Source organism: Scylla paramamosain, chromosome 11, assembly GCF_035594125.1.
Source record: "Scylla paramamosain isolate STU-SP2022 chromosome 11, ASM3559412v1, whole genome shotgun sequence".
Classification (NCBI taxonomy): domain Eukaryota; kingdom Metazoa; phylum Arthropoda; class Malacostraca; order Decapoda; family Portunidae; genus Scylla; species Scylla paramamosain.
The window spans coordinates 10,113,026-10,132,700 of record NC_087161.1 but is presented as its reverse complement, the minus strand read 5'-3'; the positions used below and the strand labels follow the sequence as shown (position 1 = coordinate 10,132,700).

Below are 19,675 nucleotides of genomic sequence, written 5' to 3'. Positions count from 1 at the left end.
ATAGGGTGACAGCATAAGCTGAACTAGAAGTTAGGAAAAGGTCAAGAATGTTAGGTGTATCTCCAAGATGATCAGGAATACAAGTAGGGTTTTCCACCAGCTGCTCTAGGTTGTAAAGGATAGCAAAGTTAAACGCTATAGCCTTTTTACTGTTGGAAGAATGTTTAGGTGTTGGGTGAGCCCTGTTAGCTACTTTGCCATATCACACAATTTCTCTTAAATATATCAGTTCGTTTTACTTTTTATTGAAATTCACATATTAAGTATGAGCTATTTAGCTCATCAAACTATGCAGTGCTATGACTGGTTCAGGTTTTAAGATAATAAATAACCTTGGTTTTACATAAATATCACAACATTTGACAACATAACTCTGTGGCGTCATGTAGGTCAAGCACATCCTGTGTGGCGTCATGTAGGTCAAGCACCCAGGGTGCTCATCAGTAGGGTCAGATGACTTAGGTCAGAGAGAGGGGTGGTTCAGCCTCTCAGGGATCACTCCCATGATGGAAGCAACACCCAAGCACTTGGATGTTTTTCACAGCTGGGAGAAGGAACTTATTTACAACATGAATAAGTAATTTTTAGAGGATAAGGCCAACAGAGGTTCTGTCATTGCAATAGTTTGAAACAGACAATGCCACTAATATGAGTGAGATGACCGTGTGATGAATCTGCTCTGCCCCCAGTCAAGGTTATGTGACTCAATAACCATGAACAAATAAATTATAGAAAAATTATTCACACAATATCATACAGTACTAAGAGAAAGAGGTGTTAAACTGATAATTGATCCTGTAGAGACATGACAATGCAGCTTATGGTGAATTCTCCTTCCCAACCAATGCCCAAGTATTCTTCCCCACAGTAAAAAGACTATAGTTCACCAGAATGGTCAGTGAAGGGAGAGGAAAGCCAAAGCTGATGGCAAACATTGAAGTCTCCAAGAATGGAGATCTCTGCAAAAGGGAAGAGTCAGAATGTGCTCCACTTTGGAGGCTATGTAGTCAGAGTATTTCTTATAATTAGAGGAGTTAGGCTAGAGATATACAGTACAGATAAATTTAGTAGTCTGTAGTTGTAGCCAGGTGGTAGAAAAAATTGAAGATTCAAGAGTGTGGGTTACATTAGTAAATTAAGTTATTGCACACATAGATGCAACCAGCTTTGATTTGAAAATGAGGATAAAGTAGGAGATAACAGAAAAGGGGGTAGTGTTAGTTGTCTCAGACACCTGTGTGTTTCAGAAAAGAAGATGAGGTTTAGTAGAGGAAAGATGGTGTTCTACTGATTGAAAATTAGATCTAAGGCTGTGAATGTTGCAGGAGTTAATGAAGAAAAAGTTGAGGGGGATGTCAAGACACTTAGGATTGATACCAGAAGAGCTGGATTGTTTTAGTGATATTTGACATCAAAAGATATAGTGAATGGAAGAGTTGAGACAGGTGAAGTGGAGGGTGAAAGAAAGAAAAATATTTGGTGGACTGCAAAGATCTTGAAACAAAAGACACTACTTGATATGAGTGTAAACTCATATCAAAGACACTACTTGATATGAGTGAAACATGAACATGGGAGCAGTGGAAAAGAGATGGTTAATTATAATGAAAATAAAGTATTTGAGGAGTATGTGCAGAGTAACATAGAGGGACAGAATAAGAAATCAAATGTTTTGAGAGAGTTGGCTGGACAGGCAGATCAGTATGTGTTAAGATGGTTGGGGCATCTGGAGAGAATGGAAGATGGAAAACTAGTAAATAATGAGGTCAGATGTGCATGGTGAAAGATTAAGAGGAAAGCCACACCTGGAGTGGATGAACTATGTAAAGAGAACATTAAATGAGAGAGGGATGACTTTATCAAGCAAGAATGAGTGTGTGTGATAGGTAAATGGAGAGTAACAGTAGTGAGTCCATGAAAATGACATGATTTTGTTGATCCCTGGGTGGGGGTGTGGGTGCACTTGGCAGGGCCCATTGGCATATGGACTGACATATAGTGCAGTGCACTTCATAGGAAGTACAGTAAAATCCCTCTTATCCGGCATCAACGGGACCGACGACATGCCGGATACTTGAATAGAAGTGAAATTATGTCCACAATCACCACCCTACACTCGTGCATCTTACCATAACAAAGATCAGCTGATCGCTGTGCTGCGCATCGCCACCTGCGCTGCCACCTCACACTCACCAACACACAGTTGTAGCATTGGGCATGTAATTGTGACTCCTTCTGATCTTTTCAAGCTGAACCACTCGTATAACACTTTGTCCATCATTTCACCAAGATGATACTGCAGTGTGTGACGATTTTCCACTGCCTTTGGGGTGTCGGTGGCTTTCATGTAATCCCGCAACTTTTTCGTTTGGGATTTAATGTCATAAATAGTTGATGAGCCCACACCATATTCCGCCATTAGTTGCTGTCTGCTTTCACCTCTCTCTAATCGTCGACAAATGTCTACCTTCTGGTTAAGTGTAAGCACAACACGCTTCCTCTTTTCTACAACTTTAGGCATGATGAAGGCGTCAGGCGATAAACAGTGCACACGCGGGACTGAGTCACTGAGTAAACACTGTGCAGTGGGCCGTGGGTGGCGCGAAGCAGTGCGCTCTGGTGGCGAGGGGACAAAGTATGCCTCGCGTGGGAATTTTAATCGATTTTATGAGTACACATTGATTTTTTATTGATTTTAAGGCTTGGGGAAAAATGTGCCGGATACTTGAAGCTGCCGGATACTCGAATGCCGGATGAGAGGGATTTTACTGTACCCTGCATTTGTTGTGGTCTAAGGATTGGATTAGGTGTCAGATATGGAACAATCTAATCATGAAGGGACAAGGATAAGCCAGTATATGTCATCAGGCCTCACTGTAGACCTATCTGGCCAGTTGTGCTGTGCCTAAGCTTTCCCCCCTATTTTATTTTTTAAATTTTTTAATTAATTAAATTTTTTTTTGTGTAGGAGGGGCACCGGTCAAGGGCAAAAAAAAAATTGAAAAAAAGATCCACTGAGATGCCAGTCCTTAAACAGAGTTGAAAGCCATAGCCAAAAATTACAGGATAAATGTCTTGAAACCTCCCTCTTGAAAGAGTTGAAGTCATAGGAAGATGGAAATACAGAAACAGGCAGGGAGTTTCAGAGTTTACCTGAGGTGTAGTAGTGTGGTCCTTGAGACTTAATTTATTACACCAGGGGACCAACATAGCTAAGAGTACGATAGTATGTGTTACTTTGTGGTGCTTTGTTTGGGCCACTGTGTAGAATTGCTGGGCTGGTATATAGATAGATAAGCAGATAGATAGATAGATAGATAGATGATGATGATGATGATGATGATGATGATTACTATTATTATTATTATTATTATTATTATTATTATTATTATTATTATTATTATTATTATTATTGTAAACAAATTACCAGTGGTGCTCATCAGTATCAGGTAGTCTATCATCATCATCATCTCAATTCACTCATATCTCCACTGTTAACATGTGTTTTACCATATTCAAGTACCAAACTATGTATGCAGAATCCAAAACATCTGAAATTTCAGAAAACTGGATATTATATAATTAAGAAGTTGTGATTGCTTGTGATCACCACTATATTGCTATCCTGGTAATGATGGTGGTGGTGTGCACATATTAACTTCTTTATTTAAGCTAACTATATAAACATTGTGACCATTAAATGCTTTGAATAAAGTCAGTTGAATAAATGAGTTGGTGTTTGTGTGACCACCCCCATGCTCATTCCCTCGGTAGTGATGGTGGTGCACATGAGCCTTGCAACTTCTTTATTCAGTATACGTTTTTAAGATATTTAATAGTCATCACATGTGCATTGCAGGAAACCCTCATTCTCAGCTTAAAAGAAATTAAATATTTATATAGCTAGACAAAAGAAAGAGAAGAGAGGATGTATGTGCCATCAGCCAGTCACTGTTGATAATGGGGAGTTTTTGGAAGTAATCCGCCGGATGCCATTGCTACTGCATGTCCCCTAATGACATGAGCAAAAATTTTGTTATTGTAAATCCCATGTGCATACAGAAACATAGAACATTGATCATTATGGTACTTTTGAAATTCTGCATTGACTTTTAAATGTATGGATAATCTTGAGAGAAGTAGGTTAAAAAAGAAATATTTTTCATGAATATTTAATAATACTGTTATTGATATTTCAAATATGGCATATTACAAACCTAAAATTTGTTGATTTTTTTTCTTTTTAATTTAATTTTTTTTTTATGTAGGAAGGACACTGGCCAAGGGCAACAAAAATCTAATAAAAAAAATTGCCCACTGAAATGCCAGTCCCATAAAAGAGTCAAAGCAGTGGTCAAAAATTGATAAATAAGTGCCTTGAAACCTCCCTCTTGAAGGAATTCAAGTCATAGGAAGGTGGAAATACAGAAGCAGTGTGGGAGTTCCAGAGTTTACCAGAGAAAGGGATGAATGATCGAGAATACTGGTTAACTCTTGCGTTAGAGAGGTGGACAGAATAGGAGTGAGAGAAAGAAGAAAGTCTTGTGCAGCGAGGCCGCGGAAGGAGGGGAGGCATGCAGTTAGCAAGATCAGAAGAGCAGTTAGCATGAAAATAGCGGTAGAAGACAGCTAGATATGCAACATTGCGGCGGTGAGAAAGAGGCTGAAGACAGTCGGTTAGAGGAGAGGAGTTGATGAGACGAAAAGCTTTTGATTCCACCCTGTCTAGAAGAGCAGTATGAGTGGAACCCCCCCCAGACATGTAAAGCATACTCCATACATGGACGGATAAGGCCCTTGTACAGAGCAGCTGGGGGGGTGAGAAAAACTGGCGGAGACGTCTCAGAACACCTAACTTCATAGAAGCTGTTTTAGCTAGAGATGAGATGTGAAGTTTCCAGTTCAGATTATAAGTAAAGGACAGACCAAGGATGTTCAGTGTAGAAGAGGGGGACAGTTGAGTGTCATTGAAGAAGAGGGGATAGTTGTCTGGAAGGTTGTGTCGAGTTGATAGATGGAGGAATTGAGTTTTTGAGGCATTGAACAATACCAAGTTTGCTCTGCCCCAATCAGAAATTTTAGAAAGATCAGAAGTCAGGCGTTATGTGGCTTCCCTGCGTGATATGTTTACCTCCTGAAGGGTTGGACGTCTATGAAAAGACATGGAAAAGTGCAGGGTGGTATCATCAGCGTAGGAGTGGATAGGACAAGAAGTTTGGTTTAGAAGATCATTAATGAATAATAAGAAGAGAGTGGGTGACAGGACAGAACCCTGAGGAACACCACTGTTAATAGATTTAGGAGAAGAACAGTGACCGTCTACCACAGCAGCAATAGAACGGTCAGAAAGGAAACTTGAGATGGTTACAGAGAGAAGGATAGAAACTGTAGGAGGGTAGTTTGGAAATCAAAGCTTTGTGCCAGACTCTATCAAAAGCTTTTGATATGTCCAAGGCAACAGCAAAAGTTTCACCAAAATCTCTAAAAGAGGATGACCATACTCAGTAAGGAAAGCCAGAAGATCACCAGTAGAGCGGCCTTGACGGAACCCATACTGACGATCAGATAGAAGGTTGTGAAGTGATAGATGTTTAAGAATCTTCCTGTTGAGGATAGATTCAAAAACTTTAGATAGGCAGGAAATTAAAGCAATAGGACAGTAGTTTGAGGGATTAGAATGGTCACCCTTTTTAGGAACAGGTTGAATGTAGGCAAACTTCCAGCAAGAAGGAAAGGTAGATGTTGACAGACAGAGCTGAAAGAGTTTGACTAGGCAAGGTGCAAGCATGGAGGCACAGTTTCGGAGAACAATAGGAAGGACCCCATCAGGTCCATAAGCCTTCCGAGGGTTTAGGCCAGCAAGGGCATTGAAAACATCATTGCGAAGAATTTTAATAGGTGGCATGAAGTAGTCAGAGGGTGAAGGAGAGGGAGGAACAAGCCCAGAATCGTCCAAGGTAGAGTTTTTAGCAAAGGTTTGAGCAAAGAGTTCAGCTTTAGAAATAGATGTGATAGCAGTGGTGCCATCTGGTTGAAATAGAGGAGGGAAAGAAGAAGAAGCAAAGTTATTGGAGATATTTTTGGCTAGATGCCAGAAGTCACGAGGGGAGTTAGATCTTGAAAGGTTTTGACACTTTCTGTTAATGAAGGAGTTTTTGGCTAGTTGGAGAACAGACTTGTCATGGTTCCGGGCTGAAATATAAAGTGCATGAGATTCTGGTGATGGAAGGCTTAAGTACCTTTTGTGGGCCACCTCTCTATCATGTATAGCATGAGAACAAGCTGTGTTAAACCAAGGTTTAGAAGGTTTAGGACGAGAAAAAGAGTGAGGAATGTATGCTTCCATGCCAGATACTATCACCTCTGTTATGCGCTCAGCACACAAAGACGGATCTCTGACACGGAAGCAGTAGTCATTCCAAGGAAAATCAGCAAAATACCTTCTCAGGTCCTCCCAACTAGCACCTTCGCTTAGGGGGATCCTGAGGAGGGATTGGAGTGATAGGACAAGATAAAGATATGAGATTGTGATTGGAGGAGCCCAACGGAGAAGAAAGGGTGACAGCATAAGCAGAAGGATTAGAGGTAAGGAAAAGGTCAAGAATGTTGGGCGTATCTCCAAGACGGTCAGGAATACGAGTAGGGTGTTGCACCAATTGCTCTAGGTCATGGAGGATAGCAAAGTTGTAGGCTAGTTCACCAGGATGGTCAGTGAAGGGAGAGGAAAGCCAAAGCTGGTGGTGAACATTGAAGTCTCCAAGAATGGAGATCTCTGCAAAAGGGAAGAGGGTCAGAATGTGCTCCACTTTGGAAGTTAAGTAGTCAAAGAATTTCTTATAGTCAGAGGAGTTAGGTGAGAGGTATACAGCACAGATAAATTTAGTATGAGAGTGACTCTGTAGTTGTAGCCAGATGGTGGAGAACTCGGAAGATTCAAGAGCGTGGGCACAAGAGCAGGTTAAGTCATTGTGCACAGAAACGTAGCATCCAGCTTTGGATCGAAAATGAGGATAGAGAAAGTAGGAGGGAACAGAAAAGGGGCTACTGTCAGTTGCCTCAGACACTTGAGTTTCAGTGAGGAAAAGAAGATGAGGTTTAGAAGAGGAGAGGTGGTGTTCTACAGATTGAAAATTAGATCTTAGACTGCGAATGTTGCAGAAGTTAATGAAGAAAAAGTTGAGGGGGGTGTCAAGACACTTAGGGTCGTCGACAGAAAGGCAGTCTGACCTGGGGACATTTATGGTCCCCTCCCCAGATGGGGACTCTGAGGCTGGTGTAGGAGTCGCCATGATGATTTTAAAATTTTTGAGTGAAGGGTGTGTGTGTTATTAAGTGCTTGTAGTTTTGTGTGGAGGAAGAGAGTTGTCTTTAGAGGGCAGGCTGTTACTACCCCCTTGTGTTGTGAGACACAAAGGGAAACGTTCAGTGAGGTCACAGCTGGGTTTAATGATAAGTTCACAGCACCCCCTGAACAGTGCTTTAGACCTCACTGGGAGTAATTATCGTTTCGGCAGGTGTCTACTGCCTCCTCCAATCAATGAACAATGAAAAATTTAAAAAATAAAATTGTACTATATAGTATGACATAACACACTCAGTAACATCGTAATGAAAAATGAAAAATAGAACTGTACTATATAGAATGACATACACTCATTAACATTGAGATATATGGATATAGTTATTTTCATGGGGAATTTAGGATCTCTTTCAGGAAGCGAGCGATGGCAAAGTAAACAGTCACCAAAACAATTATTTCTCAGGACTGCTCTGGCATAACAGGAGAGGAATACAGGAAGCCACTGGTTCATGGAGCAGTGGTTTGTTGCAATTAACTGGTTGTCCAACTATGGTTCTGTTAACTTCAACTAAGGCAGGCCAGTCAGAGCTATGTAATGTGGAGCTTTAAGTGGCACAGACATGTCTTCTTTTTTATTGTTGTCTACATTAATATGCTTCTGATCAATGGTGTAGTTTTTTTGGAAATCTTGAGATGACCAAATAAAGCTAAATGCCAATTCACAAGAAAATCAACTTAAATACTTTTACTCATGAATATAATTCAATTTTATCTGTGTTACTGCTTAGAAGGAATTGTGTAGAAAAGTATATAATATAAGCTCATTGCATCTTTACGTACATAGAATGACACTAAGCATATTTGATATTGCTCTTATGTGTGAGAAGGGGACATGTTTGGTGCTGCCACCTGGTGACACTCACTAGTTTACCAAGCTCCCCATTGATCACTGCCTTGTCACATAAAACTTTCTATGAGTGGATTTTAAGCTCTCATGTTTTATAACATCACAGATGTAATACTGTGCTATATGATGATTTTTTATTTATTTTATGATACAAAGAAAAATTATATTGTTTGTTTACTTATGCTGAGTACCCATCTTCAACCTGCAGCTTGTATCTGGGACAGTGTAATTAATGTCTTGACAGGGAGATCACAGTCTGTTATACAGGTGGATAGGTATTACATAAACATGCTGAGATGGGAGTGGAAAATGAGAGTTGTGAAAGGTCATATTATTAGAAATGTTTCTGGAAGGAAGTCTGTTCTGTAATGGCTGCCTGGTGCACAATCATGCAGTGCATGATGTCCTTGCAACTTGAAATTTTGACCATTATAGTGGCATCTTCAACCTAGGGAACCACAAGAAATAAAAATCAGGTCTAAAGAATAGGGAGGGTGATAAATCTGAGTTACATGGCTGAGAAATCCTGGATCAGGTGAGAAGAATAGGCTGAAGGCTGTAACCGTTTATTGCATGACCTCCAGAAGTTTGGTCTCATCTAATTTTTTTTCCTTCATCCAGGATTTCTTGTCCAAGCACTGAATGTCCTAGGTTGGCAAAACTTCCTACACTCTAGACATTGCTCCATATGCTTTCTGGTTGTTCCTTAAGCTGCACATGTAGCTGAAAAAGTTCAGCTGGCTAATATAGAGAACATCATGCTGAATACACTAGTGCAGCAGTCACTTTAAATTGGACTTCTAAAAAATACTTCCAGCAATAGAAGAACTGATAGGGTAAGTAATTGGAGTCACAAGGCTTATTTTGAAGGCAAGTGGATATAAGCCACTTTTTGTTCTGTGACCTAAGGCTGGATACTTTTAACATTGTATACTCATTATAGCTTTTATTGTTTAAGGTAAAATGACTGATAAAATGTTGATCAAGATGGTTTGAGAGGACAGAGTAGGAATTACTTGTAGCTTTAGAAGTAGGAGGGATGGATGGACCAGGTGTTTGCTTTGAAATGGTGTTTGAAAAATATTTGGATGTTCATGGATCTAGAATAATCACATGTGAGTAAAAAAAAAAATAGAATGGAGGTAAGAAAAAACATGAGAAATATAACTTATGAGGAAAGACATCAAGAAATTGAAGAAAGCAGAGGACATACAAGAACGGTTAAGAAAAGGGAATAATGTTTGCTTGGAAATCTAGTCCTTTGGAATAGAAGTGATGATAGAGGCAAGGGATGTTCATTATCTAAAGGAGAAACTGTGCAATTCAAAATTCAGTTGCCAGTGCTACTCATGTCCTATATACTGCTACTAGGTATATACACAGACATAGTTTGTTGTTTTGTTTTGTGGTAGCCATATTGGTAGTAAGTGTGATTGTGGTTGTAAATTTTTTTGTTGCAGGGTGTTATTCTTTTTTTTATCCATATTGCAACTGTACGGGTGATAATTGTTGTTCCCATGATGGTGATGGTGGTGGTAAGACTAGAAATTGTTTTGGAGGTGGTTATGTTATGAAATGTCTCCCTGTTTTTAGACTGTATATCTATCATATCTATCATGTTCAACAGTACTTGCAAGTCTCTCTCTCTCTCTCTCTCTCTCTCTCTCTCTCTCTCTCTCTCTCTCTCTCTCTCTCTCTCTCTCTCTCTCTCTCTCTCTCTCTCTCTCTCTCATTTTTCATGCATAATTACCATTTTGATGAATAAATAAATAGTAAAATCACAGTGAATAACAGATATGGAAAATAACAATAACAGCTTACTGATAATGTAGAAACATTTCTTGGCATTATTTTTTAGGTTCCAGACTTTCATAGAAAACTTTAGATACACATAAAACTTGAATAGAAATAAGTAGAGAAAAAAGAGTCTGGAATTATTCAGTTTTCAAAAGAATGCAGAAGGCGACAGGCTCAGGATGAGAAGCAACAATGCTGAGTGTAATGAAATGGTGAAGAGCATTTTTTGTAAATATCACATCTCTTAGTAATTTCCTGATCTTGCAGTAGATGTCGTGTTCCTAAGATTGGGAGTTATTAAGTGGCAATAGATTTAGTTTTGGAATGAATACTCTTTACCATTATGTTTTAAGAAAGAAAAGAAAATAGCATTGGTGTTGATGCTTTCTGCTCCTCTGCCTCAGACAGTTTGTCTCTTCATTTTTTAATGATATGGATAATTATTTTGACACTTTATCTCTCTCTAATTTTGCACGAAGGTTGTAAGGATGTCTGGTAGCTTTTATGGAGCTTATAAGAAAATTATAAATGAGTCTGAATGAGGAGTCGTGATAATTACTGAAATATTTAATAATCAATATGTGTGCATTCTTTGTCTCAGGAATTGTTTCTCCCTAGTCTTTCCTCTCCTTAAAACTTCTTTTTACCTCTCCCATCCCCCTCTGTTCTTTCAGTCCTCTTTTCCTGTTTCCTATCTCTTATGGGAGCTACATGGCTGCCAGTAAGCATCTTCCATGGAAAAAGAGGGCTATAGCAAGACTGGACTACCAGGGGTCAGGAACTGTTGTGAGCAGTAGTACATTTTCTTTACACTCATTTTGGTTGCCATAGTATATGGTGATTAAGCACTATTCCTGGTAAACACTAATGGAAATTGTAGATCAGTTAAATAGAGATAGGCACAGTTTTCTTCACTGTGAATAATTACCACTCAAGGTGGGATCACATTGAATGCTGTGCCACAGACACTAGTCATGCATGCCACATTGATTTCAAATAGTTTGTGTTATTTTTCTTCTGGGGTGTGCAGACTGAATGAGATGCAAAGTATATGATCCTTAACATATCAATATATCATTGAAGATTGCTTGGCAAGTAACTTATTTCAGTGTGGCTTCCCTCACATATGCACACTAGTCCCTTATGGCTGCCTTTTGCAACTTTTGGTAACCATAGCAGTTGCATCCTAGCCTGCAGTCTTTCCTCTGCCTGAGACAAGTGTTGCTTGTATGAACTTTATGGAGCCCTTTAATGAAGAAGTATGGAAATATGACATGACATTACATGAATATCAGGATAAGCTGTAGGACAGCTATTGACTGGAAATTTCAAGAACTCTTAATGTCCAAAGCACTCCATAATTTTTTTTTTTCATCAGTTGCAAATTCTTGAATGAGATGATAGTATTCCCAAATTCTGTCTGTTTCATGTCTTATGCACCCATTCCCTTTTGCTTTTATGAAAAAGGACTAAAATGAGGCAAAATAGCTCCTCCTATTTAGTGAAACACTTAGTGTTGCCTTCCTTGCTTACTATGAAGGATCTGATGTCTGCAACATAGTTCTCCACCCATTGCTTCCAGTATGATCACTCACATATGAAACATTCACTGTTTTGCCTGGCTATTATTTGTGATGTAAAATTCAATGTGAACCAACCTTTACTCTGATAGTTGTGTTTGAACAATGCTTTAAATTTAAAAAATTCGCATGGGTATTCTTAAAATTGAATTAGTGAGGTCCAGATTTTTAAGGATTCTCAATGTGCGTGCATAAATTCTTATTTAATATTTCATTTTATTTGATAAAATTTGTGCTATTTCAGCATTGGTTTAAACATAGATAATAAATAGTTCTTATTCCAAAATTATAAGGTTTTCATAAGATAACTTTTTTATGTAAGGGGGCCACTGGCTGAGGAAAAAAAAAAAAAAGAAGAAGACCCACTTATTGCCAGTTCCCATATAGATGTTAGATAGAATAATAATAATAAAAAAAAGGATAAACCGTCTTGAAACTCCCTCTTGAAAAGTTCAAGTTACAGAAAGGAGGAGATACAGAAGCATTGGTACAATGGAATGTATCTGAAATATTTTATTATTGTACTCTTGCGCTTCTGTGAAAATACCAAGTTTAGTCATAAATTCAGAATTTCTTATGGTGGGGAGGAACTTCATATCACATATCTGCAGTCCTGAGCCTTATTCAATCATTTGTCTGTTGGTTTAACTATTCATAGGTATTCTTGACCTTGTGCCCATATTCTGTATTTCTCCTACAACCTAGCATTGTTTTTAATATTTTGCCACCAGGTCACTTTTGGCACAGTATTGTAAGGAAAATGCTGTAGCATGCCTTGCAAAATAATTTGGCTTTCATGGTGGGCATGGCGAATGAATTCTGAACTATTTAGTGGCTCAGTGATAGTGTAGAGAATATAGCTGCCCAAAGGCAGCTAAAGGATTTTAGATCCACATGGTGACAAATTGTTTATTGCATTTGGTCAAACATGAAGACATGTATAATAAATGTAAGACGTGTGTAGTACTATTAACCATTAAGTACTGGATCAACATAACACATCACTAATCATGGATTATGACAATTAGGGCAATCAGTCCCTTGTAATACAGGTGGGGAACTCATGTGCTTGGGGTCTTAAGAAGGCCTGTCACCAAGCAACACCTGCGTCTATATTGTAGTGGTCTGATCTTTCCTAATGTAGTCACATCCAAACGCGGTGGCAGTACAAAGGGATCTGTTCCTTTGGCCTTCGTCCCTGCTGGTCCTTGGCGCCTCACGCCTGCCCATTTTAGGTCAGCAATAGTTCACCACTCCCATATGTCACTGTCCCTCCTTATCTCGCTTTACTGCTGCGTCCACGCTTTTCCCAGTAAACATTAGCCTCACCACCACAATGTAGCTACACCTTACACCTTCACCTCTCTTATTCTCAGTTTCATTATATCTTTCATTTACTTAACTTTCATAGCACCAGAACTTAATATACTAGTTCACTTTAACTCTCATAACACAGAACATATTTAGCATACATATTTGTTTTGTCTTTATACCTATTTCTTCCATCGTTACTTCCATAACCACCAGCACCACTGTTGGCGGCAACAGAGAAAGTGACTTAAAATTCAATCCAGCAATGCCCCTGCTATGAACTGAACTTATCTTAGTTGGACTGATCATCTGTCCATTAAAGCAGAGGTTCTCAACCTGGGGTACATGAGAGGAGTTTTGGGGCTGTGACAGGTCTATTATAGATTTTATGTACAGATAGATTTATACTTGTCTGACTATTCCAAAGAGTCCCTCCAATATACAGTAGGAGCTCTGTTTAATGAAATCAAATTTAGTGGAAAACTCAGATATAGGATGAAGAATTCTACTGTGGTAATATTTGATTTTTCAGAATTTTTCCAATATAGTTACAAGAGGTTCTCAATCTGGGGTACATGAGAGGAGTTTTGGGGCTATGTGACAGGTCTATTATAGGACCTTGAGTGGCTTATGAAATCACAGCCAATTATTATCATTATGTACTGTACTGATGAATTCACAAGCATATTTCATGATAGGTTTTACTTACAGATAGATTTATACTTGTCTGACTATTCCAAACAATCCCTCCAATATACAGTAGGAGCTCTGTTTAATGAAATCAAATTTAGTGGAAAACTCAGATTTGGAATGAAGAATTCTACTGTGGTAATATTTGACCTTTCAGAATTTTTCCAATATAGTTACAAGTTTTCTATACTCCCTTACTACCCATACACTTGAGGCATTGTTTTGATGTGCCACCTTCAGAGTGTGCATGTTCTACTCATTCAAACAATATGTGCTCAAGGCATATTTGACTTTGTTCTCCTCTTGTCACCAGTGGTTTGCTTGAAGCATCCTTGATTTTTATGAAAAAATCTATTATATTGAATATCAGGAGCATTAACTACATCAACTTAAGTTTGATTTACTGAAAAATACATATCCTGAATTCAGCTTTGGCTGTAAGTATATTGGAGTAGAAATAAGAGGACCCCACTGCCAACAATGAGATGCATTGCATTACTTGGTACAGTCAGTCTGAGAGGGGTAACCCTGATTGCCTCGGTGAGCAGGCTCCTTAGGAAAAGGCCACTCTGAGCTTAAAACTACCTCCCATTAGAGAAGGGCATCCAGGGAAAGAAACCACCTACTTCAAATGCATGAAACCATTCCATCCCATAGGAGAAAATTAGGATATTAAAACAGAGGATGATGATGATGAGAGAATTATGCTGCTAAATCAAGCTGTTATCAAATTTTCTAATAAAGTCTGAAGTTGAAATTAACTTTCCATATAATATACAGTAAAAGTAGCCATTTAGTCTAGTTTAATTTATTATTGTGCTGAAACTCAGTGATGTTTGATTACATGTAATTGTCACCTCATCTCTTCACAATCTATGTGGTATCAATAAGTAGCATCTCAGTTTCATTGAAAATAATGAAATGCCGTGATGTTTTCTTAAATTGCTAAGCAAATTTTGCAATACCATATTTGTTACTTCTATTTTCATCATCATTTACTTTTCACTTCCTTTGTCATCAACACAATGTCAACTCATGAATACTCTATTTTAATTAATTAATTAATTTCTTAATTAATTAATTTCTTAATTAATTAATTTTTTAATTACACATGAAATTACATCAAATGGTCAGCTGTATTATATACAATCATAAACCAGCTATGGGACATTGTGCTATGACCAAGAAGAAAGGTCTCCCTCCCTTGTGACTTTATAAACTACAGTTGTCATAAGAGTAGTCTAGCCCCATCTGCTTCAGAGGTTTGGACCAGATTATATTTGCCCAAGCTGCTATGATGGTGCCTCACTAAAATATTATAAACACAAAACTTTCAGGCCAGTTTGTACTACTAATGTGCACTTTAAGAGATTTTTTTTTTTATAGCAAGGAATCAATTCTAATGAATCTATACACATGCAAAATTAGATTGATTATTGTTAGTTGTCAAGTCTTGTCCAGTTATAATTACAACCAAGATATATTCTCTCTCTCTTCTTAAACTATACCGTTCACACAAATTACTACCTCATTGCATTATCTAAGTGTCTTTATTAATGCTTTAATATACACTTTGCCTACCACCTTCAAGAACTTGCATCCCAAAAACTAGTACATTCGTGCTTATCACTCTTGTCTTTGTTTAGAGGAATTACTCATGCACTTGGATCTACACTGTATTGTCATGAAAATGCACTCATGAATTTTACCAGCCACTGAATGAACCACACTATCACTTTTATTTATTTATTTATTTTACTGTAGTTTATCCTTCTTTCATCTTTATTTCCTATAGCTTTTTTTTTTATCAAAAATTTATTTGAATTGTTGTAACACATTCATTACTGATCATTTCCCACTGAACTAATCTCAGATTTCAGTTTTTTACATTCAGCAATCTCAGAAGGCTCTTCCCATCTTTTCTCACAGCATCTTTCTCAGTCATCATCTGGCCAGTCTCTGCTGTTGAGCCTCCTTTACCTTTTATATCATCTTTGCTTTCTTCTAAAACATCTGAACATCTGAACATTTTTTGTCAGTCTTCTAACCCGCCTCTCATCTGCACTTCTGTATCATGCACAAGTCTTTTGTCTCAGTTTCTCTCAGATATCTTTTGTCTGACTATACTTGAGAAGCATGCCTCTTCAACTACAATTATATTTTCCTGTTCTCTTCACAATTTTCTTCCTTTTAGCACTTCAATTCCCACTCTTCCTTCCTTTTAGCACTTCAATTCCCACTCTTCTCACAACACACATCTCTCCTGCATACCCCTGCTGTGGCACTCTTAAACAGCACCCATTGTTCTTCCACAAATATACTGTGATGTATAATTTGATAGGGATAATGAAAAAAAAAAAAAAAAAAATGCTCTGCTTTTTTAACGTATTTTATTTGGTGAATTGAAATACATATTGGTTTTGATAATCACATTTGCCTCATACTCTCTTGTCATCTGCTTTCAGGTCTGGTCACTGCACAGCTCATTCAGAAGATTCCTTTGACAAGTGGTGAATGGTCTGTAACAGGAACAGGGCTGTGGGTGGATGAGGGGCGGGGATTAGTGTACTTCACTGGACTGCGGGACTCTCCTTTGGAGAACCACTTATATGTTACTTCCATTTCACATCCTGGCATAATCCAGCGTCTCACCCAGTCTGGGTTCTCCCACCAGGTGGCACTTGACCAGGTAAGAGATTTAATTTAACATCATGAATGGCTAGATTAATTAATAGCCCAAGTTGATGGAGGGCAGGTAAGTAAAATTTTGCTTGTAAAAAATGTCGTTTTGGGATTCAGGAAAAAAATATAGACATGTTAAAGTGTAATGCCCTTCTCTAGAACATAATGGAAACTAAGTGATAGATCTGAAAGTGAGAAAACTGGTTATGAGAGGTTGTCACTGGGCATGGAATCCTATACAAGATACTCAAGGTAAATATGAGTCTGACATGATACCATTTAGGCCATGAGTGAACTCCAAGCTATAAATGGATTTGGTCAACTCTAACAGTGCTATTGCTACCCAGATAGAGGGATATGAAAATTGAAAGAATCTAACACCAAAGGTGTTTTCAGGATGGAATTTTACAAAAGGAAATTTAGAATGAAGCCAGCAGCCATGAGGAAAAATGGCAACTGATTAGGGTGGGATATGTAGAAGAGCTTTATGGTGTGTGACAAATGGGTGATAAGGTGTAGAGGGAAAATGAATAGTGGAGAGTAGAAAAAAAAAAAAACATGGCTGCAGCTTAAAAGTGGCATGCATAGGAAAAGTGGATACTGTGGAAGGTTGAAGTGTCACACATAAGAGATATCAAGAGAAGAATGGAGGATAAAAAAAATGTGCATGATACAAGTTTGAGTGCATATGAAATATGGTGTAGAAGGCTGACAATCTGAACATGAGGACATGGTTATGAAAGGAAAGCTGCAAGAAGCCACCAGGCTTACACGTGTAAAACACATTACCTATTTCCATCTATCATCTCTATCCATAAGTCCTTATTGACTTCACACCAACATCCTGATCACTGAGTTTACTCTGCTCATCAACCAATCTATTTAAGAACAATTTCTCTCTCTCTCTCTCTCTCTCTCTCTCTCTCTCTCTCTCTCTCTCTCTCTCTCTCTCTCTCTCTCTCTCTCTCTCTCTCTCTCTCTCTCTCTCTCTCTCTCTCTCTCTCTCTCTCTCTCTCTCTCTCTCTCTCTCTCTCTCTTACTTTATCAAACTGTTACTTCCAGTCTCATCCTGATTACTAACCCTAAGAATTTTGTTTATATCATCTTTATTATATCTCATTTGCCACTTATGTACTGTTTCTCTGTCATATATCTTCTTAGTCAGTGCCTCTCTGATGTATTTAGTTTCCTCATTTAAGGAGCATTTCACATCCCTTGTATCCTTTTAGTAATTTTCTCTATACTGACTAACAGACTTAGTATATCCCTCCTGTAATAGAAACCATAACTGCACAATATAACTTAGGTGAGTTCTGATCAGTGCCCAATACAACTTTAATATCTTACTTCAGGATTTCTACATTTAACACTCTTGAAGATTAATCCAGATACACAATCATCTTTATTTTTTGGCTTTTGGTTACTTAAATCAGAGAAGGCTGTAACTTGTTATCTTTTTGCCTTCTAACCTTACCAGAGCCTTGTTCCCTATTGTGCACCTATCATGTGGCATTAAGCACTGCATTTGCCAATATTAGTTGCATTTGCCATCTATTAGCCTATTTACTCATCTAATCTAAGTGTGTCTGCAGTGTAGTTGCTCTGGAGAGAGAGAGAGAGAGAGAGAGAGAGAGAGAGAGAGAGAGAGAGAGAGAGAGAGAGAGAGAGAGAGAGAGAGAGAGAGAGAGAGAGAGAGAGAGAGAGAGAGAGAGAGAGAGAGAGAGAGAAGATTAATAATTATTTGCAAGCTCAGAGTTGGTAATATTTGTTCACCTGTATAGAATTATTTTTTTTAGTCTTATAATGATGAATATATATATGTCATTGAAGATGGGCTTTGTAAGTTTTTTGTTTTTGGTAAGCTGTTTTTGGCAGATGGCAAATTACTGTCACTGCTGCTTCAATAGAAACAAAGAAATAGTGAGGTTTGGTAACATCTGATAATATTCCTGTTACACTACCCAGCCATATTAGCTCTGAGGAGACAAGAGATTTAGACACTTGCATAGTTTCCATGAGAGTGGAGAGTGTGGGGGTGGCTAGCTGCAAGTGTTTTTGGTTGACTACAAAAGTGCTAAGGAAATCCATAGATACCTAAGTTTAATTGTAATTATTATGTGTGGACTTCTCTGTAGATTTTTAAGACAGTGCAGCTTAAAACAGTTAATGTCAAGGGATGACTATACATTCATCATTGCCAAACGACAAATGCATTTTTTCATAAGGATGAAATTGTAAATTTTTGAGCTAGAGGTGTTGATGACTTTTTTTTTTTGTCTGCAACTCCTTCCTGTGGAAGAGAATGAAGAGATAAGGTGAGGTGAGAAAATCCAGGAAGCAGAGGGAGGAGTCCCTGTGCCCAAATTATTGTGCTCCAGGATGGTAATGTCACAGGCTAGCACTAGGGGCAGTGAGGGAATAAGCTCATATGAGGAGACTTGCGGGAGGGTGTGGTGGTGTCAGGCGATAGTGATGGTGGTGGGTGCTTGCTGGAATGACTGGTGGTGATGGTGGAGGCAGAAGTCTTATCTGGGCTTTCTTCTTTCAGTGTTCAGTGACTTACACCAAGTTGACCTTCTTCATAAGTTGGGTTCAACAATTGATAATGCAAAGATCTCTTTGTGTAGGAATATACATGGAATAGGCAAAACTATAGTCAGGAGCAAACTACTCTTCCAACTTGTGCTGAGTCACCATTTACTAATTAATTGCTCTGATGAACATATCTGAAGAATTTCGCCATTATTTCACTACTGTGGTGAGAAAAACATAAAAGCTGGAATATGTAATAATTTACTCACTTTAATCTGATACTTTCTCTGAGAAAAATCTTGAGAATTTTATTTTTAGCATGAATACCTCCTGAATTGTATTTCTTTTATCTTGTTTGAATCTCCATTATCTTTTTATATCTTTTCCTCAGATTTGATACCAACATTTAAATACTCATCTAATGCTTCAGGACATGTTATAGAAATGGCTGGAGTTTACATGACATCTGGTTAAATTCTGTGCCTCTAAACTGTAACTTTGATTTGTTTTGTTTTTATTTATTATTTTTAATTATTTTCATTCATCTTGTATGGGGAGCATTAAACATATCAGTAGTGTTGTCTGTGTGAAAAATAACACACACACACACACACACACACACACACACACACACACACACACACACACACACACACACACACAGACACAGGAAAAAGTGAACATCAAATCTGGAGGAAGGAAAAAGAGGAAGAAAAAGTTAATTTTACACAAATCATAGAAGCACAAAAGAAGGAAAAGACAGATTTAAGTAAGGAAATTGTGAAAGTGATCAAACAGAAGGAATCGATGGTAAGGGACACAGTGGACAAACAGAAATGTATTGTTATATATGGATTAAAAGAGAAAACAGAGCCA

At 38.1% G+C, this 19,675-nt stretch overlaps 1 protein-coding gene across 5 annotated transcripts in view; it reads left to right on the top strand.

The window, feature by feature from the left end:
- The window catches only part of LOC135104933 (dipeptidyl peptidase 8-like), a 282,612-nt gene that overhangs the window by 112,787 nt on the left and 150,150 nt on the right, over nt 1–19,675 (top strand). For all 5 annotated transcript variants that reach the window (XM_064012719.1, XM_064012718.1, XM_064012717.1 and 2 more), the window contains exon 10: nt 16,051–16,274. In XM_064012719.1, coding sequence (XP_063868789.1) covers nt 16,051–16,274 — 224 coding nt within the window. The remainder of the gene's footprint in view (nt 1–16,050; nt 16,275–19,675) is intronic.